Raw genomic sequence first — 24,705 nt, 5'->3', positions numbered from 1 at the left:
TCACAAATTAAGCCCCATATGGGCTGCTGGGGAGCAATACCCATCACCAGGAGTGACTAATCAGTAAATACCACTACTAATTCTGCTGGTTGGAGTCCGAAATGAAATAGCTGCTAGACTGGGCCTGCAGCAAGTGGACGCGAGGGAACCAGTGTCTTGGAATGATACAGAACAAGGTTATTTTGGCCCATCATGTGTATGCCAGCTCTTAGAGCTACCAACTTATTCCCCCTCCCCCGTGCTATCGCCACAGCCCTTCAAGTAGTTATTCAATTTTTTTTTGGAGATTTACTATTGAATTTGCACTGCTCTCTCTCAGCCAGTGCATTCACTTGCTATGCAACACCCTTCCTTAAAGTATGATAAGCTGCTTTTGATAACCATGGGAAGAGGAAGAATTAAACTTTAGGCTTTGCCAAGCTAAGTTTAGATTGTTTATTCTATTATTAGGTCACCAGACCATATGGCTGCTCTCTCATTAGAGAGACAACTGGTGGTGGTTTAACCTGCAGGGCCACCATACCTCGGGCAAGGGGAAGAGGTTGAGAAGGAGTTTCCTTTATGGTAACCTCAGCCAGTATGGGGATTGAACTCATGCTGCTTTGCAAATCAACCATCCAACCAACTGAGTTAAGCCAACCTCCAGGTTTTATTCCATTGCTAAGGCTTTTAAAGGGGGGAGATAAAAAGCAGAAAATCAAGATTGATGCAGAATTTGTCTAAAAGCCTCCAGACTTTTACATCAGTGTAATAAAACAATTAAGGGATTATTTAAAAGATAGCACAACTGCCCAAATGAGAGTGGGGGAAACAAATGTAAAACCTTTCCAAATTGTCCAATATTGACATGATTGGATTGCACTCAAAAGGTAAAATGGGGTAAAGCGGCATTACAAAACAAAAAGATAAATAATGAACAAAACCAGAAGAAGTTGCTGGAAAAGCTCAGCAGGCCTGAGAGCATCTGTGAAGGAAAAAACAGAGTTAACATTTCGGGTCCGGTGACCCTTCCTCGGAACAGAAGCAACTGTTTTTGTTCCCGATTTATAGCATCCACAGTTCTTTTGGTTTTAAATGATAAATCATGCCAGAGTTTTGCATTAATGATTTAGAGTTACAGGTTACCATCCCATCATGGCAACTAGGGAAGTTAAATTCTTTATCAATAAAAACAATGGTTACTAATAACAGCCAACAGAAGCTACTGAATAGTAAACCTGTTTGGAGTTTTACAAATGTCCTCACAGGAAAGAAAAATCAACTGTCTTTACTCAGTCTAGCCTGTATGTACTTTGACTCCCTCTGAAAAATTCAATTGCACTAAACTGCTACAGTCTCTTGGTACAGGCAGCTTGCCATCTTCCAAGGACAAATAGGAGATTGCTAGCTACATGCACCTTCCATAAAAGAGATTTAAACACAAACTCAATGCAAGTGTTACATCTGCGAGACTCAACACACTCAGCACAACCCTATATAATTGTCACACATCTCCTAGTTGCCAGACGTAAGAAAACATTGTATATTTTCATATATTTAAGGGTGGCTGTGGTATAGTAGTAATGTCTAATAGTCTGGGGACACAGGTACATATCCCACATCCAGCTGGAATTTAAATTCAAATCAATAAAATCTTGAATTTAAAAACTGGCTTATGGGAACCATGAAACCATTTCAGATCATAAAAACCGGTTTAGTTTGCTAATATCTTTTCAGGTACAGACCTGTAGTCCTTACCTATTCTGGCCTACACAATCTTCAACACCACCCTTTGAAATGGGCTAGCTATGGAATCTAAGAGGATTAAAGACAAGGCAGACCACTGTTTCCATCGCAACGTCTTCCCTAGGGGCTGGTGCAAAACAAAACCAGCACAGCTGTCCCACAGGCAAGTCACTCAGTCACGGTCTGTGTGGTGTAATTCTATATGACTATGTCTCAGATACTACCACTGGCTGCATCCTGCCACATCAGCAAGACTGACCCAATAGGAAAAACAAGAGAGTGGTCTGCACGCACACACTCTGGAACCCCATGGAGTCTCACGTCAATATGGATAATGAAAGCCCCTGATGCTGATCACCCAGCCGTGGCCTCTCAGCTGAGATTTACAAAGCTATTGCCAGGATTAGAGGATTTGAGCTCCAAGGAGAGGTCAAATAGCCTAGGGGTTTTTTTTTCCTCCTCCCTTGGAGCTTCAGAAGCTGAGGGGTGACTTTACTGAAGTTTATAAAATCATGGAGGTGCATGGTTAGGGTGCATAGCCAAGGTCTTTTTCCCACAATAGGGGAGTCCAAAACTAGAAGGTATAGGTTTAAGGTGAGAGGGGAAAGATTTAAGGGATTGGAGGGGGCAAATTTTCATGCAGAGTGGTGCATATGGAATGAGCTGCCAGAAGAAGCGGTGGAGGCTGGTACAATTACAACATTTAGAAGGCATCTAGATGGGTATATGAACAGGAAGGATTTAAGAGGAATATGAGCCAAATGCTGGCAAATGGAACTAGATCAGTTTAGGATATTTAGTCAGCACAGTGAAGTTGGACCGAAGGGTCTGTTTCTGCGTTTTATGACTCCATGATGGATCAGTACGTCATCTTGAACACCACTTAGAAGACAGCAAGGACACAGTATGGACTCTGGTTGGAAAAAAAACTTTAATGCCAGTCACCAGGAGTGACTACTCACTAACACCAGTACTGACTCAGTTGTTGGAGTCCCTAAATGATATAGCTGCTAGACTGGGCTGACAGCAAGTGGAGGTGAGGGAACCAAGATGACATGACATACTTGAATTTGTTCTCCGAAATCTGTGTGTAGCAAATGCATCTGTCCATAACAATACTGATTGGAATGGCCAGCTCTTGTGCAAACGTCCCATCTTCTCATTGAGGATACTTCCTTTCATGTTGTGCTAATTGGTACAGATCTAGCCACTCAAAACTGTGCATCCATGGAGGTGCTGTAGGCCATCAGCAAAATTATATTCAACCACAATCAGTAACTTCATGGCCTGCATATCTTCCATTCTATCATTACTATCAAGCCAGAGGATTAAGACAAAGTGTTGGAAAAACCCAACAGATCTGGCAGCATCTGTGAAGTAGTATCTTCTAAAGATGACATTGAAATTGACATTTTAACTCCATTTGAAATGTTAACTTTTCACAGGTTTCCAGACCTGCTGAGATTTTTCACCACTTTCTGCCTTCAGTTAAGATTTCTGTTGTAATTTGCTTTTAGTTAAATTGATGAATCAATCCTGGTTCAGACAGCATGGGAGGACACACCAAAAGATGAGGTTCAATCTCATGAAGCCACACAGCACAGAAGCTACTTGTAAGCTGTTGTTGTTTAACATGCCATTAGACAGAATTAAAATCATTCTACAGCCAAAGGTTCAGATCCAAGCTCAAAGTCCTGCTACTTCCAGTCATGAAAGGTGGTGGACAATCAGGATGAGACACACTACATATACTTCCCATCCTCAATGATGGAGGAGCCCAGCACATTAGTGCAAAAGATAAGGCTCAAGCATTTATAACCAGCTTTAACCAAGCAGTCCCAGGTCAATTTCAGCCTCCTCCAGAGGTCCTCAGCATCTCATATTCCAGACTTCAGCCAATTCAATTCACTGATATCGAGAAAGGGCTGAAGGCATTGGATAGTGAAGGCTATGGGCCCTGAAGAGATTCTTGCCATTGTACTGAAGAATTGTGCTCCAAAACTCATCATTCTCATCGCCAAGCTACAATACTGGCTCTACAGAGCAATAGGAAGAATTGTCCAGGCATGTTTAGTCCACAAAAAGCAGGACAATTCCAACGCAGTCAGTGATCTCCCCAAAAGAATATGCTTTCAACCGTTAGCAAATTAACCAAAGGGGTTTCCAACACTACTAAAGGTAGCCATTCACAACTTGGTGTAGCAGCTGTGATAAGCTTAGATTTGATCTGTTGGTTGGGGAAATCAGTAATTAACTGCTCTCTGATTTTTAAAGTTGGATCCTATTCACTGTTTGCCATTGACCAGAAACTGAACTTGACTGGACATAAATACAGCTGGAGCACGAGCTGGTCAGAAGTTGGGATGCCTGTGGAAAGTAACTCACCTCCCATCACCCCAAAGGCCATCTACCATCTACAACTTGCAGGTCAGGAGTCTGATGAAATACATCCCACTTGTTTGGATGATGCAGCTCCAATAAATGAAAAACCTGACACTATCCAGGACAAAACAGCATGCTTGACTGGCACCCCAACCACCACCTTCAACATTCACTCCCTTCACCAATGAGTGTATTAGCAGAGTGCAACTTCAACAAGGTGTACAGCAACTTCTAAACTGGTGACCGCTACCATCCAGAAGGGAGAGCGCAGCAGATGCACAGGCAAACACTTGACTTCAAGTGCCCCTCCAAATCACACACCATCCTGACTTGGAATGGTATTGCCATTCCTTCATGGGTACTGGTCAAAATCCCTGGAATTCCCCGAATACTGAAACATAGCAAGAGGCCAGTCGGCCTCAATAAGATCACTGCTGATCTCCACCTTCACTTCAGCCAGCCAGAGTAGTTTGAAAATCCTCAATATTGATTGCTCAAGAACAATCTCAAGCATTGTCGTTTTTTTTCGTGTTTTTTTTTAAATTATCTCGTTTATTGCCCAGCTCAACTTGAAGTTGGCAGCGAGCTCTCTTCATGAACCGCCACAGTCCATGTGCTGTAGGCAGACCTGCAATGCCATTAGGCAAGAATCCCATGATTTTGACCCAGTGAATGACAATATAAATTTCCAAGTGAGGATGGTGAGTGGCTTGGAGGGGAATTTGTAGGTGGTGGTGTTCCAATTTATCTGCTGCCCTGGTCTTTGTAGATGGAAATGGTCGTGGGTTTGGAAGGTACTGTTTAAACATCTTTAGCAAAGCTTGCAAATCTCCAAATTACTCTCAATTTGAAGATTTTTTTTTTTAAAATTCCATGCTACTGGTCTGCTGCAAATTAGTGCCAATTCTACAGGACCACCTTGCAATCAATTACCCAGGAGAACAATTGTTGCTTCAAAATTCTTCCCCAAACGTTTTGTTGAATTGACCATTTTGAGAGAGACCAAGATATGTAGAGAATGTAGACAAAACAAAAGCACGATTATCCTCACCTTCGTTAGGTTTGCTCTTTACAAGCATGACTTTGTATGGCTTGGGCAACCCACGGTCATAAGAATAGGATGAAGATTCAGGCGATGGGCTCCTGGATTTAAGTCGATCACGGCTTGGAGCTCTCGCTGGCTCTCGGTAATGTTCGTAGGCGCGATCGTAACCTCGATCATCGTCGTATGTCCGGCCCTGTCCGCGGTCGCCATGCTCGTAACCTCTCTCATAACCTCTATCGTCATATACTCTCCCCCGGCCTCGATCACCGTGCTCGTAACTTCTCTCATATCCTCGATCATCATCGTACGCCCGTCCCCGGCCTCGATCAGCATGCTCATAGCTACGGTCCTCATCAATGACTCTCCCCCGGCTGTGATCCCTGCTGTAGCTACGATCCCTGCTGTGGGCTCTGTCGTAGCTCCTGCCACGCTCTGCATCCCGGCCGTAGCTTCTGTCGGGACTCCAATCGCGGCTGTAGCTGCGGCTTCTGGGCCCCCCATCACTCCTCTCACTCTGAATGCTGTGCTCACTTCTGCGGTCATAGTCATCTGCTATATCGAAGAAGTTACTTTCAGGTTCAGTCAGAGGCTGCCGAGCTGGAACTTTCCGACCCCGTTTCACTACCTGTTGGGAGAGGGAATGACAATTGCTAAGTTTAATTGGAATTAGCCAAACAAACATACATAGAGACCGGACTACCTTCTCTGGAAATCTGATCAGTATTACAAATAGGTGAGAAATTGGACTGTTTTGGCCCTTTAGCAAGAGTCACCTTCTACTTTATTACTGACTTGCTGGACCATGACCGTAACCCTCAATTCCCCAAAATGTGTTGTCTTCAGCCTCAAATAACCTCAACACCAGAGTATCAACAGCTCATCAGGGGAAGTGAATTCCAAAGGATGCACAACCTTAAGTAAAGAAACTTTTCCTCTTTTCTGTTCAAAATGGTCAATCCATTAATTTGGAGATGGTGACCGTGTTGTAAGAAATATTTTTTCAGCATCTACCCAATCAGCCCAGACAAGAATTTTATTATTCAACCTAATAATATCAGGTGGTTTAAAAAAAAAGCTACAAACAATTTTTCTGAATAAAAGGTAGGGAAAGCAGAAGAAGTATTTTACAAGTATCTCTAGCAAGTACTACACTCTGTTCAACACTGACCTTGTCATGCAAGGTAGCACTATTTCAAAAATGAAAGCTGTGTAAATTCACTTCCCCAAAGACTGGTATCCTACACTTCACATGGCATCTGCCAGGTTAGAGAATGAAGATATATAGGAGATGCTTTAGATTTAAGTAGAAACAAGTATGTGCCAAAGATCTATCAATAAAAAAAAAGGGAAAGAGGCACACAATCATTTACTTTATACACATCCACAACTGGCCCAGAGGGAACAGCTTATAGGACCAACCCAAAACCAATCCAGAGAGGTACACATTAGACTAGGTCACAATGCATTACAGAATGGAGGCAGGTCGATTGAATTAAGATTCAGATCAGTCACATTGGTAGAATCAATTCAAAGGCTGAATCATCTCTGAACCCACACTTCTATGAAGTATCAGGCAAAAGTCACAGCAATCCCAGTAAAGAAACACTCAACATATTAAATGATTGCCAGCCAGTAAATTTGTGGGTTTTGACGGTGTTTAAATATAAAATTAATTCTTTACAGTTCGTAAAGAAAAATCAAAGTGGTCTGCAAACAACTTTGAAATAGACAAGAAGCGGGAAGTGAATGGGAGAATTTCGTACAATAAATATTAACTCAGAGGGTAAAGGAGAAAGTGGCTATTTCAAGTCATTAAGTCAGGACACATCTCTGTCCTCATCAGTATCCCATTTTCCATCATTCCACCATTAGCAGCTCTAGTATGTGGGAGTAATAATTGATACTAATAATCAGATTATACTGATGTCAGATCATATGCACCTGGGACCCTACTGAACAAGGTTCTATGAAGTCCTACTCTACCATCTTTCTGATGACTATTTACTAACTAACTATTTACACAGATATACTTTGGAGGAGGTAGATAAATTTAAAGAAAATTGGGAGGGGGAGGAAAATTAGTGACCAAAAAAAAGTAAAGCGTAAGCTGGAACCAAGAGGAAATGAAAAAAAAGAAGTTTTCTTCCTCAGTTACTCAGGCTAGGCATCATTCAATTTAAACCTACTGCTGAAAATTTAATCTGTACGATGAATGGATTCTGATAATTGCATTACAGTCTCTGGAAAAATCAATTTTTTTTTCAAATCCCTATTTTTATCCAAGCCTTGTCATAGTCATTATAAAGAGATCTTACTTGAGATTATACGTTTCAGCCAATGTTCAGACATCAATGGTTGATTTATATAAAAATGAATCATATATAAGTTATTGTAACATGGTCACAAAGCCAGTGCTGTTTAAAGATCATGGATAATAGCATCTTAAATTGCTACAAGGATATCAATGTCTTTCAATATTAGATAAAAACCATTAGGGTCACCAGACCCGAAATGTTAACTCAGTTTTCTCCTCCACAGATGCTGCCAGACCTGCTGAGCTTTTCCAGCAGCTTTTTGTTCTTTCAATATTAGCATTGATATTCAGGAAGAGCATCACTCATGGATCGCTAGTTTCCACGGCCCTATTAATATTGAGAGAGAGACATTGGAGAAGCTGGGAATTTTCTCTTTAGAGCAAAAATGAGAAGTGGTGGTTTAATAGACAGGTCAAAATCGTGGAGGTAGTGTTCAGCTACAGTAAATAAATAGTAACTGTTTTCACTGCCAGGTAGCTAATTGGGGAAAACAAAGGAGACATAAGGAAACTTTTTTTTTCCTTTAGCAGAAGTTATGATAAAAGACAGTGAAAGCAGATTCAATAGTAACTTTTGAAAACAAAGGGAAATGTTCAAAAGGAAAACGAACTCTTGGGGAAGAAGGACAGGTGAAATTCATTGGATAGCTCATTTAAGGAACGTGGATGGTCTGCCCTTGAAGGTAGTGGCGAGCTGCCTTCTTGAACTGCTGCAGCCCATTTGGTGGGATAGGAGAGGAAGTTCCAAGATTTTGATCCAGTGACAATAAAAAGGAACAACAACATATTTCCAAGTCAGGACAGCAAAGACAGGAAACTTCAGGCAGTGGTGTTTCTATGCAACTGCCAGCCTTTTGTCCTTCTATCGTTCTAATAGGTGCTATTTAAAAAAGAACCTTGGAGAGTTGCTGCAGTGCAGTGCATAGACTGTGTACACTACTGCTATTCTGTGGCAAGATCTACTTTAAATCAATTGATGGCTAAACACAGGCAGCCATTCAGCCCACAGTACAGATGCTAATACTTCCAAAGAGAGTATCCATTTAGTTGATTTTGCAACTTTTGCCTCCTTTTCCCTACAATTTCCCCCTTTAATCAAATTCCTATTCACAAGTTACTATCGAACCTGCTTTCAGGCAACATATTCCAGGTTACAACAACTTGCTGCTAAAAATGGAAACACTTTCTGGTTGCAATGGGATTAATCAGAGTCAGTTTCACCATTCATTGCTTTACTGCCAAATTTTAGTGGCAAACATGGAATCATGGAGTTTCCACAATAAACATAATTTACTGGGTTGAGAGATTTTAAAATTGAGTCAGCATCACTTACTATTTGAGCTACCTTCCCACATTTTCTCAACTGTTGTACTGCAACGGAATGAGGAACATTTTCCATCGGAAAGCCATTAACATTTATGACCCGGTCATTTTCTCTATTAAGAGAAAGACAACATTAACAATTAAGGAACTTGCATTTCTGGTAAATACATTCATAAATAACCACTCAAACATTCTAAATTCTTTTAGAGTTGAAAATCTGGAAATATGGTTAGAAACATTCATTATAAACATTACTCATGTGAAATGCAATAAAGAATTCTCTTCATTTGAAATACCAGGTGCTTTAGTTACGCAATTTGAACTACCTCTCATACTTGATTCTTGAACCACACTTGTCAGCTCATATGGTATGATTTTCACCTTAGTCAAAATGCTCAAGTCCCTCTATAAAAGGCATGCAGAAATCAGACTGACATCCAGCACAGTCTTAAGGAAATACTGCACGATCACAGATACCACCTTTTGGATCATCTGCTAGACAGAGTCCCTGTTTGCCAACTCAAATGGGTGTACATGATCTCATGGCAATACTTCCAACAGCAAAGGAAGTAAATCCATGAAAAGAAAACCATTTCAGGGCTCTGAAAATTAAAAAAAAAGGGAGGGGAATGGGATCAAATGCACTTCTTATATTCACAGGATGAGGGTGTCATTGACTGTGCCTATGTTTATCACCCATCCCTAGTTGCCCCTTGATAAAGGTGGAGCTGAGCTTCCTTCTTGAACCACTGCAGTTATGTGCTGTAGGCCCACGATGCCATCAGGGAGGGAATTCAAGGATTTTGACCCAGTGACACTGAAGGAACGGAGATTAATTTCCAAATCAGGATGGTGAGTGGCTTGGAGATAAAATTGCAGGGAGTGGTGTTCCCATGTACCTGCTGCCCTTGTCCTTCCAGATTTTAAATGGTTGAGATTTTGGAAGCTGCTGTTCAAAAATTTTTGGTGAATTTGTGTATCTTGTAGTTGGGACACACTGCCACTACAGAGCATTAGTTTTTCAAAGACCCAGCACAGACCTGCTGGACTGTATGGTCGTTAGAGTTGGGTTAAAATGCAACTGAAACAGATGGAGCGAAAATCCTCCCATTCTGGAGATGTAATGAGCGATGGGACAAATTGTGTTTAGTCAAGTCGCAGACAGAGCGGTGCGAGCAGGTCTCTGAAGCTGTGCAGGAGTTACAGTCCAGCACCAAGAAACCAGGGAAACTGCGTCCTGGCCAATATTTATCTTTCAACCAACATTAATAAAAAGCTCATTGTCACGTTGCTGACTATAGGAGCTTGTTGTGAACAACTTATCTGTTCCATTTCCTACATGGCTACACCCCACTATATGTAAAGTACTTTGGGATGTCTTGGAGGTCACGAAAGGTGCCACAGAAATGACAGTCTCTTAGATATTATTGAACTGAAGCTTCAAAATATCTCCAGTTATCACTGATATTTACATTTATGACTGATATGAAGGACACAAAAACATCAGGGAGCAAATATTGGGACAGAAGCCTTAAAAATCTCCCAATGACCATCTGACTGACTACAAAGCGTTTTGTGTTAAGTCCCCAAATCAAAAGTTATCCACCTCTTCAGTTACATGTCAATCCAAAGATCAATTAAAGCTTCATCAATTACCGTTAACTTTACTCTTCCAAAAAAAAAAAGAGGGACCAACAAAAAACAGAGTAAAATGCTTTTTGATTTTTAAAAAGCACCAAATTTTGGATTTGATTTTTGCCTACACAGTCTCAACTGTTCATCTTGCTTTAACTTCTTTCAAGGGATGAGAGCATCATTGCCAAGATCAGCCATTTACTGTACATCCCCTATTGGCAGTGAGCTGCCTTCTTAAAATCACTGCAATCCAGGTTATGTACATACCACCCACAGTGCTGCTTTTTTTGGGGATTGGTGGTGGGAGCGGTGGAGTGCTCCAGGTTTGGGATTCATGAGCAAGACAGCGACAAAAATAATGCAAGTCAGGGCCAGGGAACAGATAAAGGAACTGATCAAACAGCATAAATGAGCATTCCTAAGAAAGGGAGAAGCATTCACTGAAGCAGATTATTTGCAAAAGTCAGCAAGGGCACCTTAAAAAGAAAAACAAATTTCTTATTTGAGCAACATTGTTGAATATTAACTAGAATTTAAATGGAGAAAGTGCCAGACATGATTACAAGTAGGAGCATCTTCACATGTTTACTTAAAATTGTTGTGGGGATTTGAAGCACTACTCCAGGAGGTGGAGATGTGTAGAATGTTAAAGTTTACTCAAGCATATACAGATAAGACTGTTCAATGAAGAGCAGTCTCTGGCTAATTTTAATTACAGCAAAAAAAAAACCAACACTTATCTCCTTCTATAATACATATTGGGCCCTTTACACACTGACATTTGTCCCATGAACACATAAAACAAAAATCGAGAAGCAGGCATAGAGAGACGCGCAGAAAAGAATGTGGGTGCGTGTGCATGTCGGGATGGGGCTGGTGGTGGGGAGAGCCTGTGGAAGAAAGTCAGCATGGCAGATACATCTGTAAAAATAAACGAATGGCTGGCTGGCAGGCAGAATCTTCTGACTAGAATAAAGCCCGAAATATTACCGGTGGGAAATAATTCACTAATGATGTGTTGAACAAACTCTATTTATAATATTCCCCTTGAAATACAAACAAACACTTTCTGCAAAAAAAAAGGACAATGGGACACAAATCCTTACATACTTGTGCCCCAACAGAAAATCTGTTTTCCGAGATTAAAAAGTCAAATTTACATTCGTTTTATTATAATGTATTGGGTTAACTGTTAACTTCTATACCCAAGTCAATAACAATTAAGAGTGGTTCCTCCATTGGTTTCTCATTAGTTACAGCAGCCTTATAGAGCACACTGAACAGATTAAAATGACAATACGTCTTTGGTAAGAGCAAATTGCAAATTCCCTGTGCAGCCTGCTTTACAATCCAACTTCACACAGGGACTCTAGGGAGCCTTACAACAATGCTGAACCATCACGTTATAATTAAAATACATAACACATTTTTCTTCATTCTTTCAACCTCCCATCTATTCGCTTCACTTTCCAGCTGTTAATGACTTAAGTTTTCCAATGATCTTGTAACTCAAGGTTATTCTTCTTTGTCAAAGTTCAGATATGACCTGTTTATAGTTCTCAGGTGATTTTGGGCTCACAGCTTGCAAAGTTCTCCAACATACAGGCAATTCCCCTTCTGGTTAGATCTGTTACAGATCGATTGCTAGAGATCAATTGCAGTGATCGTTTAACAATTTATAATTCTCAAACCCCTGCCAAAATGCAGGAATGAAATAAGCTGAGCCTGGGGATCGGGCGTTTTGGTCAAATGATTCTCATGTCTCTAAAAACTTGGTATTGTGATGTGTGACGTACACACACCTTTAAAAAGGTAATAAATAAATCTTACATTGCTGACAGTCACTACCCACTATAATCGGATGCGATTATTGCCCCATGACTCTACAGACAGGATACAGCTGCGTTGGTACAGGTCAGATGTGTTTACATAGCCAATTAACATTTGAAGATAAGACTACAAAACAGACTTCTACTAATGTAACTAGTTTGTGTTGTGATCACAAGGTGTAGAGCTGGATGAACACAGCAGGCCAAGCAGCATCAGAGGAGCAGGAAGGCTGACGTTTCGGGCCTAGACCCTTCTTCAGAAAAAAATCTTGTGATTAGTCTGCTTCAATTTCTGGATGCTGAGAGTGGGGAATCCTCTTCCATCAGGCAGAAGATAGTGAAGTTTGAAAACATACCGACAGATTCAAGAACGGTCTTCCACACTGATCAGATTTATGAACAGACTTCAACTATTAGAGTTGATCTAGTGCTATGTCAGCACAGCACTATCAAGCAGAGCCAGAGGAATATACGAAAGGAGACATCTCAGGTCAGACACCGAATTATAGGTATGAGGATTTGTTCAGAATCGGTCTCAAGATTTTAACCTGGAAATCAGGCTGGTTTTATTCCGAAATCTGGAATTTATAAGATGCCACACTGACTGACTGACGAGACTTATCATCTGATACTCCACTCACACCAGTTGTATGATTTTTTGATCTCCCTGCCCTTGATCTCTCTACCTATAAACTCTGTGCCCATGTGTTCTCTCACTGCACCTGACGAAGAGGCTGCACTCCAAAAGCTTGTGGGATTCCAAATAAACCTGTTGAACTATAACCTGGTGCCATGTGACTTTTGACTTTTTCCCCTTACGTCCCTATTTTAATACACACCTTACCAAACAATACAACAAAATTTATGGTCACAAATTTTTCCATTGTGCAGCGTTGCTGGCTGGGTCAGCATTTATTGCCCATCCTTAACTGCCCTGGAGAAGATGATCATGAGATTTTAGGGAGGCAGTTTCAGGATATTGACCCAGCAACAGTGAAGGAATGGTGATATAGTTCCCAGGTCAGGATGATCTGGAATACGGAGGACAATTTGCAGGTGGTGGTCTTGTCCTTTTAGGTAGGAGGGGTTACAGGTTTGGAAGTTGCCATTGGAGGAATGTTGGTGAATTGTTCCAGGATGATATTGACAGCAAATTCTGCACTCATACAACCTATGCTTGATAGATGACATTTAATCAAGCCCAATGTATCAATGGCCTTCTGTGCTGCACATAGGCAAGTGTCACTATCTTCTGTGGTACCCCAAACATACCAACTCTCCCATTGTACCTAATCCCCTTTAAAGGCCCATGATCCATCACTCAATTGCATGCAGCATCTTCCCTTATTGACTCTAATCCACCCTATTTCCTCCAAACTGCTAAGCCTTCTTGCTCTCTATACTTCCTGCTCACTCATTCAAGATACCGCAGCACCTTTCTGGACTGAGAATGGACCTGCCTCCTGACTAACCATAGCCTCCCCCTTGACTTTCAGACATGGAAGGTAAGCCACAAGTCCTGTGAGCCTGAAAGCTCTGGTGAAGCTAAGGGCTCCTCACTGCTCACAAGCAAGATTCTAAGCTAGCCTTTAGAACCTTAAGCAAAAAAAAAAAAAAAAAAAAAACTGACTTTTCTTCCCCTCCTCAAATGGAGAGGACCTAAATTTTTCTCATTCTCAAATTCCCATCTTCCTCACTGATGTCCATATTGTTCAGAGGTAAAAACTTTCCAGCCTACAACTTTAAAACAATGAAAAACAGATGATGTTCAGAATATAGGAAATATTAGCACCATTTGAAAGAGACCATTCGGCCCATTGGTCTTTGAAAGAGCTATCCAAATTATCCCAATTTCCTGCTCTTACTCTTTTAATAGTTACTACCAAATCTTCTTCCATCACCCTTTCTAGCAGCTCAGGTAAAATCATACCAATAGTGCAAAAAGCAAACTTTTCCATTCCCACCTCTGGATAGTGTTAATTATGTTCGCAGAACTGGAGTGTATTAATTCATTGAACTCCTTTCAAAATACATTGCTAAAAGATTTGGCCTTAAAATGGGGGAAATGCAACATATAATTCAGTAGCAGGTTGATACACCATATTCATCTAACCCACTGCCAAAAACTGCAGATACTGGAAATACTCAACAGGTCTGGCAACATCTGTGGGGGAAGAGAAACAGAATTAACATCTTTTGTCAGAACATGACCAACCTGAATCATTACCTCTTTCTCCCTCCACAGATACTGCCAGACCTGCTGAATATGCCAGTTTTTTTTTTTGTGCTCACTATCCAGCATGACACTGTTGTTTCAGTAATTTATGGATTATCACAAATGGGAGATTTAGAATTTGATTGAAACTTTAGTTAAATACTTTTTGTTCACTTGTAGCAAGTTAATATTACATGGAGTTTATAATTTTATGTTACAGATTTAATTACATTGCATCACCAAGAAAAGTTCTTTTCACAGATTTAGCTACTAGCATTAGTAAACCTTTGAAAGGTGTACAAGCTACAACAAAAAAGGAAGTGAATCCTTATCACAAGATTGAGCCTACAAGTAACTGCAATCTGCACCAACGGTCCACCGTAGTCTACAAAGATGGGAAGAAGGAAGACAGATCATTGTTAAGTGTTGTTTGAAGGATATATTTTGATCAAGACATTGGAGATTTCCCCTGTAAAGTTGTTTTATGCGCACTTGAATGTAGTCCAAGCTTCGATTTAACATCACATCTGAAAGCCAGCATCTCCAACAGTGCAGCACTCAGAGATTGCACTTCAATCCTTGGACTGAGACTTGAATCCTCAACTTTCTTACTCCAAGATGAAAGGGCTTAGAGGACTTTACACGGAGTCTCACTGGATAGTCAATAACCCTTTTATAAATCTCTCACTAAACATTTATTTGAACTCTCTGCTACCATCACTGACTCTGCACTTAAAATGCACATTATCGCTGATCACAAAACTTCCGCAAGCTTTACTTACTGCAGTAGTCCATCTGCCGGGCCTCCTTCCAAAACGTCAGAGATAATAATAGAGGTTTCACCATTCTCAAAGTTGGGGTTATCTCTTCCTCCAGACACCGCTATACCAAATCCCCTCTTAGAGTCCTAAACAATTGGGAAGGTGAGGGGGGAGGAAAAAAAAAAAGCTATGAAATTTTGCAAAACAGGGATTTATGTGGAAAAACCAAACCTATAATTAATACAAATAAAAAGAAGTTTTGAAAGGCAAAAAAGTGAGAAAGAAAGAGATCAGAAATCACTTTGGCTACTGGATAACTGAACAAGTTATTACAGACATCCGATAGGCTTCCTAAAAAGTCTAGCTAGGGATTAAAAGTGGTTTCTAAATAAAAAGAAACAACGAACAGGATGGCTACCAGATTCATTTAGGGGTGTCCAACAAGGGTAACCATCTGGTTGCAGTTTGATCCTTTTGTAATGGGCACATCAAGTTATACATTGTCAGTCAAAATACAGGTATGTTTAAAATAGGCAGGTCAGATAATACGAATCCAGGATTTGACAAAGAAGAGCTTTTATCTCTTTTGATTTCAAAATAGGAGACACACAGGGTTGTAGTATCATCGACTTTTAAAAATTAATTTGCAGGTCATGGGCACTACTGGATGGTTAGCGTTTATAATGACTCCTAACTGCCTTTGGGAAGCTGCCTTCTTAAATACCACTGAGTGACTTGAGGCCATTATGTAGGGCAGGGACAAAGAGTTAACCACATTGCCATTAACTGGTTATGTGAAAGAGACGTTAGATAATGCTTACGTAAAACAGGACTTGCAAGAATAAAGATATTTCCTGGAAAATGAGACCTCAAAATCCATGGCACAAAAAAGAAATCCACCCAACAAGAAGCACAGCAAAGAAATGACAGTAATGATTCTATATGTATTAAGTTCCAAGCAAGCTACAGAATAAATTACAAAGTGGTTTTAAATATTGCTTAAAATAGTTTATAATACCCCATCGTTGGTCCAGTCACAGTAAACATTTTAAAAAAAGTACTCGTAAGAATAGGGAGGTAGCCATTCTGCACTTTGAATCAAAGCCACCATTGAATTTGATGATACAGATCAGGTATGAGATCTCGTACCTTATAAGTCTACCCTATAAACCTGAAGGAACCAGAGAAATACTTACCTTTTGTAAAGTCACAGTAAACTGCTCCCATATCACCTCCTCCATGGCAGTGGCCTGGGGAAAAACCAAAAACAAAAACACTTAACATAGTATTCAAAGTATTCACAAAATATTAAACAAGCCATTCAACCCAATTGGTCCACGTCAATAGTTACAGTCCATGCAAGTGTCCTCCTACATTATTTCATCGCACCCCATGAGCATATTCCTCTGTTCGTCATACGTTTCTCCAGCTTCCCTTTAAATGCAACTGTACTGTTCAACTCAACCACTCTCACCATTTTCTGCTTGAAGAGTTTCTCCTGTATTATCTACTCAATTTATTTGGACAATCTCATTTTGATGATGCCTAATTCTGGTCTTAGCAGGAAATGGAACTAGCTTCTCCACATTTAGTCTCTCAAAACTCTTCATAATCTTATGGGCTACCGTTGTATCACTTCAGCCTTTTATTTTTCAAAACAAAACAGCCCAACCTGTTCAGCCTTTCTAGTAAATATAACCCTTCTGTTCTTATTTGCACCTTTCCTTGGTGCATTTATATGTTAATGGGACCAAACTGTGCACCGTTTTCCAAGTGTGGTCTAAAAGAAAAAAAGGTCTGTACAAGTTTATTATGACTTCTCTGCTTTTTTAATTCTACTGCTACAGAAATAACTCTGATTTGTTCAAGCAAAAGAAAAACTTTATTTGCTGGCATCACAACTAGGAAGTGGTGTATCCCTAGACTGCCCTCTACTCATTTTGATATTTATCTTCCAAGTAAGTGTGATATACCAAAATTTATTGCTTCACACGGTATCTATGCAAAAGCTTTGTGTAACAATTGATAACTGTCCAAATGTAACGAGCTTGATTGAATCACTGTCCATGATGTTCTGTCACTTTCTGTATGTTAGCTGATTTTAGCAAACTCAAGCTGTGTTGCAAGGGCATAACCATCTCAGATGGAAAGTGAGTGGATTTTTTTTTGATTGGACCAGTTTAATGCTTGGTGACAGTGGCTGGCATAGAAATTTAAAGGGATAAAACTTGCCTGCACATTTGAGTGCAGCAATGCATTGTAAGTGAATATCGGCCAAAAAAAAAAGAAATATCTATAAAAGAAAAAAAAATGTTTCCACCTATATTAAAAAAATACCATGCAAGGTACAGCTGCTGCCTCAGAAAACTGCTTTTACAAAATCAGTGAAAACACCAACCCAACAGAATGGTCAAATCCCAAAAAAGAGTACTACTTTTCTTAAAAAGAATTCCACTCCACGAACCCAGGCACAAATTCCAGGCTGATACTCGCTGAGGAAGGCAATATTCCTTCAATACTACTTAAAGTGCTGCTAAACTGAAGTACTAAGTTTCCCTCAGGTGTATATAAAAAAAAATTGCACAGCTATTATTCAGCAAATATCTTCCAGCCCCCCGACCAGTATTTATACTTCAAACACACACCACAAGAAACAGCTCATCTAGTCATCATCACATTGCTGTTTTCTAGGATCTTGCTGTGTGCAAACTGACTGTTCCATCTCCTGCACGAGACTACTCATAGAAACAGGAGGTGGCCATACAGCATGTCGCATCTAAGCCACCATTCAATTTGATCACACCTGACCTGTATCAGATCTCATACCCTTTAAACCTGAAGAAACAGAACACCATACAAATTCGCTGATGACACCACTGTAGTGGGATGGATATCTAACAATGATGAGTCAAACTACAGAAGGCAGAAAGAGGGCTTGGTCACGCGGTGCAAATGAAAACAAAATCTCTCTCAATGTCGGCAAAACTAAAGAACTGATAATTGACTTCAGAAAAGAAAACAGGAGAACATGCTTCAATCTACAATCAATGGAGCTCTGGGAGAGGGAGAGGGAGAGGGAGAGGGAGAAAACAGCATCAAGTTCCTTGGAGTGGCCATAACCAACAACCTGTCCTGGACTTCCCACATAGATGGTCAATAAGGCACAACAATGCCTCTTTTTTCCTGAGCTGCGCGAGGAAGTTTAGCATGTCCATAAAAGGTCCCTCACCAACTTCTACCAATGCACCATTGAAAGCACACTGTCCAGGTGCATAATGATCTGGTATTGGAACTGCTCTGCCCAGGATCGTAAGAAACTACAGAAGGTGGTGTGCACAGCCCAGACCATCACAGAAACCAACCTTCCATCTACGGACTCCATTTACACGGCTCACTGCTGCACAAAGGCTGCCAACATCAAAGACCCACCGCACCCTGGTAATGATCTCCTACAACCTCTTCTGTCAGACAGAAGATACAGAAGCCTGAACACACCACCAGCAGGTTCAGGAACAGTTTCTGCCTGGCTGTTATTAGATGAATGGACACTCTAGCCTCAAATAACACTGATCTTTCTAAACAATACTGATGAACACTAATGTTGATCTCACCTAGCACACACCCTGTGCAATATAACCTGAAGGCATCTGTCTGAGTCTTTTTGATCTGTACATTGTTTGCTTACTATGATCTGCCTGTACCGCCGAAACAAAAAACTTTTCACTGTATTTCGGTACATATGACAGTAAATAAATCAAACACCAGCAGCATGGTGGTTCAGTAGTTAGCACCACTGCCTCACAGTGCCAAGGAACTAGGAGTTGATTCCAGCCCTGGGCGACTGTGCAAACTCCACACACATTCTCCCCATGTCTGCACGCTTGCCGCCCACCCGCCCCACCATGATCTGTTGTTTTCCTCTCAGTTTAAAGATGTGTAGGTTACATGGATTGGCCATGCAAAATTGCCCCGTAGTGTCCAGGGATGTGTGGGCTAGGTGGATTAGTCATGGTAAATACAAGGTTTCAGGGATAGATTTGAGGGTGGTGTCAGACACTCTTTGGAGGTTTGCTGTGGACTTGATGGGCTGAATGGTCTCTTCCAGACTCTAGGGAGTCTACGAAGATGGTCAATAAATAGCTCCTGTAGTAAAAGTTCTAGGATTCCCAAGGGAAAAAAAGTGTTTCACAGCTTGCATTTATATCATTGTTTAAAAACAAAAAGAAAAAAATGGAGGGCGTTATGGGGAAAAAAAAAATTCAAAGACTTGCTCACTGAACTCAAAAAAGTTCTCACGACCATGCTCCCTCAAGTCACATAAATCTCACCTGCTTATTTAAAATGCACTGTTCACAAATGTAGCATTTTTATAGGGTGAACATTTCAATTAGTTGTGAAAGGGAAAATGGGGGAACCTTTTGGGCAGTGCCCTTCATAATTACTTCAAAGTTTTACAGTACTGAAACAGGCCATTCAATCTAAAGCGTTCCAAGATAAATGTTTTGTGCTCCATACGAGTCTCATCTCACTATCAGCACACTCACCTATTCCCTTCTTCCTCTGGTGTTGTTTCAGTAGCTCTTAAATGCATCTGTAGTATACACCTCACTATACCCTACACATATTCTCAGGGTAACAAAGTTTTTCCTCAAATTCCCTAATGGATCTATTACTTAATTAATATTTAGTACCAGAGTTTCAAAGAAGAGACTACAGGTGGAAGATATAACATTTTCTATCTCAGATGGGAGCCATACAACTGCAAAGTGTACTTTCAAAGATTTCAGAGAATCACAAACACAGAAACTGTGCTTCAATTTAAAGAAAAAAGGAAAGAAAGAAAAGAAAAAAGTTAACAGAAGTCATTGATATCACAGTCCTTCTGGTATATAGAATGGCGTAGCACAAATTTAGGCCATTTGGCTGAACTGATTGTATGCTAGCGCTCATGCTTCTCCCAACTCATCAATATATCCTTCTATTTGTTTCTCAGTTCACTTGTATATTTAGTTTCCCTTTAAATGCATTCACGATAGTTACCTCAACCACTCACTGAGGTTAGAATTCCACTTTCAGATGTTCGCTGACCCATTTGTAATTTTCACATTTTAGTCCTCTTATTTCTCGGTTATGTGCCTTTTTTTTAAAAAAAGGCATTTTCAAACAAAAAGGAGCCGAAAGGCCCGGAAATGTGGCCTTCCTGATGAACAATTACGCAGCAGCAAAGCATTTCCATAAAATACCACTCTTTTACCGTGCATAGTTTTGTGAAGCATTGCAGCTGAGTAGAATGGACAAAATAAGGGATGAGAAGTAAAATAATTAGTTTAAGATTCATTTAAAAGCAAACTAAATCTTATGTGCCAACACGATATTAGAAAGCCTCAACTGTTTCCAGTAGGAAGTTCATTAACCAGATTTGTTTTAAGATAAAATGGAAAAATAACAAGAGGAGATTGGTTTTCCTTTTGGTCTCCAAAGCATTGCTCAGATTCAATAGTAACTTTCAGAAAAAAAAATGGTGTAAATGCTTGAAAGGGGGAAGAGTTTTTCATTGCCCTGGGGAAACATAGGCACAATGGACCAAACGGTTGCCTCATGTGTTTTGTCATTCTAAAACAATACCACAACCCATCAGGTAAAAGGAGTTCACAATTCAAACATGCACAGTGGACAGTTTCAAGAAAATAGCTGAAAATATTAACGCAGCTTAAGAATTACTTGGCTAAAAGCTTTACATTATACATACAGCTGGTGTTGAAAAAAAAATTAGTTGCCGTCACAACAATTAATCTCCTAATTAGAGATCATTACATTAGTTTAAACTAAACTACAACAGCAGGCAATTGTTAGTCCAAATTTTCCAACTACCAGGAGAAGGGAACTGTGGACAATTATAGGATTGAAAAAGGAACAAACTACAAACTACAGAGACTGACCATCAAGCAGTAGCGAAAAAAAGTGACAGTAGGTTAGAAAGACTCACAAGACCACTGTAGAGCTTGAACGAATGCATTAAATTGGCCCATTTTCTCTGCAGCGTTTGGATAGACTTCATACTGAGATGCAACACTACACGGTTGCAATTGCCTATAACTAGTCAGTCCTCACATCGAGAATCATCCATTTCCAGAAATCATCAAGCTAGATTATGCAAGCTTAATACATCGCTGCCCTACATGTAGCGCAAATCCTGCCTGTTACAATTGTGCTGGGAAGGCAAAACAGCCCATTCAGGACACAAGTCAGTCACAATCAGAACCTTGGCCGCCACACTGAATTTAGGACATTTTACACTGTACATACTAAGTAGGGCGATACTGCACAAGAATGGAAGAGTAATGCTAATCTCATCCAATTTTGAAAAGTATGTATGTGTTTTCTACTAGCCATTAACTTAAAAAAGGAAGTTGTTTTTTTTCTTACATCCACTGTTATGAAAAAGAAACAAACACTCAGTGTTACAACAAATGGGATTAAGCCTGTGAACTGGGAGGAATGAGCCAGGGCTCCACATTAACCATTCACTGTCCACTTGGTCGATTCAGGCTTGCAACCAAATCTAGTTTTCTTCCAGCTCAGAAAGACTTCCCAGAAACAAAAATAAACAAAAACTTTCTATTGGACACCTGCAACTTAGACTGTAAAATTTCACCAAGTGCTCAGTTCAAAAACTGGCGAAAACAAGATACCTTGGCAAATCAGAAGCAAGCTAGTTACAGGTTAAGGAGTATCGACCTCAACTCTTGTGGTGGTGGTGGTTTGGTTTGGTTTGTGGTCATCTGATGTGGTGTATAAAAAGGTGAAATCCCTCTTTTCCCCCCCACCCCTAAAAAGTGGGTCAAAAAGTGGACCAATTGAAAAATTTCAAAAGCAGAGATTTTTCAAGGGACGATTATCAAGGAGGTGCAGAACAGGGTAAGTGGATGGTGTTATGATACAGATAAGCCATGATCTTGCTGAATGTTAGGCCCAAAGAGGTCAGATTAGCCCCCTCCTTTTCCTACATACATTTATAGGAACTGCTAGGCCATTAAAACCGAAAGAACTGCAGATGCTGTAAATCAGGAACAAAAACAAAGTTGCTGGAAAAGCCCAGCAGGTTTGGCAGCATTTGTGAAGGAAAAACCAGAGTTAACGTTTCAGGTCCGGTGACCCTTCCTCAGAAGGGAGTGCTACTGCTAGGCCATGCTTGATTAGGTCAATCACTAGCTTCCACATCTTTCAGCATCTTACTTTATAAGCTACTGCTACAAACAAACAATTGTATTTCTGCACAATTTACACATTAATATGCTGCCTCTGTCCCAAGTTGGCCAGACTTCATTAAACACTCTGGAAAGCAGAAGGCTACCAAAATTTAAACAAAACAGGTAGCTCAGTGATTTTGTTAAATCGGGAGAACTGACAACAGAATAATGCAAGGCTTTCCTTGGTTGGATTTTTAAAATTGTACCACAAAAAAAAAAAAAAAAAAAAGGAAAAACAAAACAGGTTGGAGCTGTTTTGGGACTGTAATTCATTAAAATGATCTTTATTATATGTGTGGCTAATAGAAAGCTTGGAGAAATTTGGGAGTTTCCAATGGATTTGGAAGTAGAGCCTCGCCCAGCATATTTCATTTACGCACAAGGAACAGGAGGTGGCTATTCTGCCCTCTCAAGCCTGTTCCGCTATTTAACTAAGATCATGGCTGATCTGCATCTCAACTTGGAACCATGGCATGCAGACACGATGACAATACTTAACCTATAACACAAAAATCTATTGCCTTTAAAACTGAACCCTAGACTCAAAAAGGTTTTTGTAAAAAAAAAGGGAGTGGGGCATGCAAGGATCAGGCAGTCTGCTAGTAAATGCTATTCTTTAGTGACAGTATCAAAAGCTCCATCATGCAAATCCACTAACATCGTAACAAGCAGTTCTCACTACAAAAATAGAATACAAGCCAAAAATCAAGCATTTTGGTACAGAACACACGTCATACTAATACTTTGTAGCATAATCCATATTAAAAAGGCACAACCAAAAAAAGGACCTTTTTCTTGAATGAGGTCATCCAAAACTTGGATGAACTTGTAATGACACTAATCTTCCAACCCAAGCACATTTGGAACCCGTTAAAATCACTACGGTTGGGTGTGTTTCTGGACCACAGATGCTGAAGATGAAACTATTCTTCCAGCTGTGAATAAACATAGTCTGTTGATAACGAAAGCACAAAGTTTCACCTCAACTGTTGAACTCAAATGTTAACTGAAAATGTCACTTCATTTCCAAAGAAAACAGGAATAATCTTCCAACTGTCTGATGAATTGATGGCCAAATGAAATAAAGAAGCAATTGCAAGCAAAGTTGGTGGTGAACCAGTGTTGAGTTTAGTTTTATTCTAACATTTTTGTTTTCAGCTTTATGCTGTGGAGTCTTGGAGGTTGACTGTCACGGAGGTTAGCAAGAACACTGTTTGAAAATAGTCATTAGGTTTCAGCGGGGGAACTGCATCCAATTCTAGGCATAAAACTATTAGGAAGGATGTCAAGACTTCAGGGAGAGGGAGAATGGAGAGGAACCTTGTGTCAACTTTACAACAACATATAAAGACGCAATTCAGCCTATCTCATCCAAAGGCAAGGGACCTCAGTATAAGTGGAGAGACTGAAGAAACAGAATTGCTCTCCTTGCAAACAGGAGGCTATGGGGAGATGTGATAGAGGTGTTTATAGATTAACTAAAAAGAAACTCCTTTCAATGGCAAGATGATCAGTAACCAGATGGTAGAGATTTAAAAGATTAACTGTCAAGAGGAGCAGATATTTAGTTTGTGTGGCAAATGATGATCAGGAATGCACTGACTGAGGTGTTTTGAGTCAAAATTAAACTTTCAAACAAAGAGATCAGAGTTAATGATCTAATTTGATAGTTCTATGAAAGAGCCAGCACAGGCTCAAATGGGTTGAGTGGCTTTCCTTCTGTTTTGTCAACAATTCCATCAGGGAAAAATTTAAAACAAAATTATTCAATTACCACACAGTAATCAGATAAAAACTGCAGTTCTTGCCTATAGCTAGGATTTTTTGCAGACCACCTGCCATATTCTGTGGCCTTAGAAGCAGTCACTAGTGCAATAAAAAAAAACTGCTGCAACAAACTGAAAACATGTTGAAACATTCCTGTCATTTACTCCACCCAGGAGTTTTAAAGCAAACAGTGATAATTTGAAGACAGGAGTTAAGCTTATAAAGTTGATGCAATCTTGCTGCTGTCTTTCTGAAAAAAAATATCATACTCATCAGTCCCTGCCCACACTCCTTCACCCTCACAGTCTTAGAAAAAGCTACACATGTCTATTAAAACTAAATGCAAAGAAGTCCTGTTATTATGCACTGTACAAAGACAGGAAAATTACTCTCATTCTCAATAAACATAAGTGAGGCTGTACAAAATGAGTCATCAGTTGGACAAAGCACCTCAGTTTC

The 24,705-nt window shown here is 40.1% G+C and overlaps 1 protein-coding gene across 9 annotated transcripts in view; it reads right to left on the bottom strand.

The window, feature by feature from the left end:
• The window catches only part of LOC109910664 (tight junction protein ZO-2), a 118,410-nt gene that overhangs the window by 45,056 nt on the left and 48,649 nt on the right, over window positions 1-24,705 (bottom strand). For all 9 annotated transcript variants that reach the window (XM_048619245.1, XM_048619253.1, XM_048619204.1 and 6 more), the window contains exons 2-5: window positions 16,426-16,479; window positions 15,251-15,375; window positions 8,800-8,902; window positions 5,159-5,777 (exon numbers count right to left, since the gene is read on the bottom strand). In XM_048619245.1, coding sequence (XP_048475202.1) covers window positions 5,159-5,777; window positions 8,800-8,902; window positions 15,251-15,375; window positions 16,426-16,470 — 892 coding nt within the window. In that variant the 5' untranslated portion in view covers window positions 16,471-16,479. The remainder of the gene's footprint in view (window positions 1-5,158; window positions 5,778-8,799; window positions 8,903-15,250; window positions 15,376-16,425; window positions 16,480-24,705) is intronic.

Source organism: Rhincodon typus, chromosome 3 (genome assembly GCF_021869965.1).
Source record: "Rhincodon typus isolate 14 chromosome 3, sRhiTyp1.1, whole genome shotgun sequence".
NCBI classification, from domain to species: Eukaryota; Metazoa; Chordata; class Chondrichthyes; order Orectolobiformes; family Rhincodontidae; genus Rhincodon; species Rhincodon typus.
This window is presented reverse-complemented; position numbering and strand designations above follow the sequence as displayed.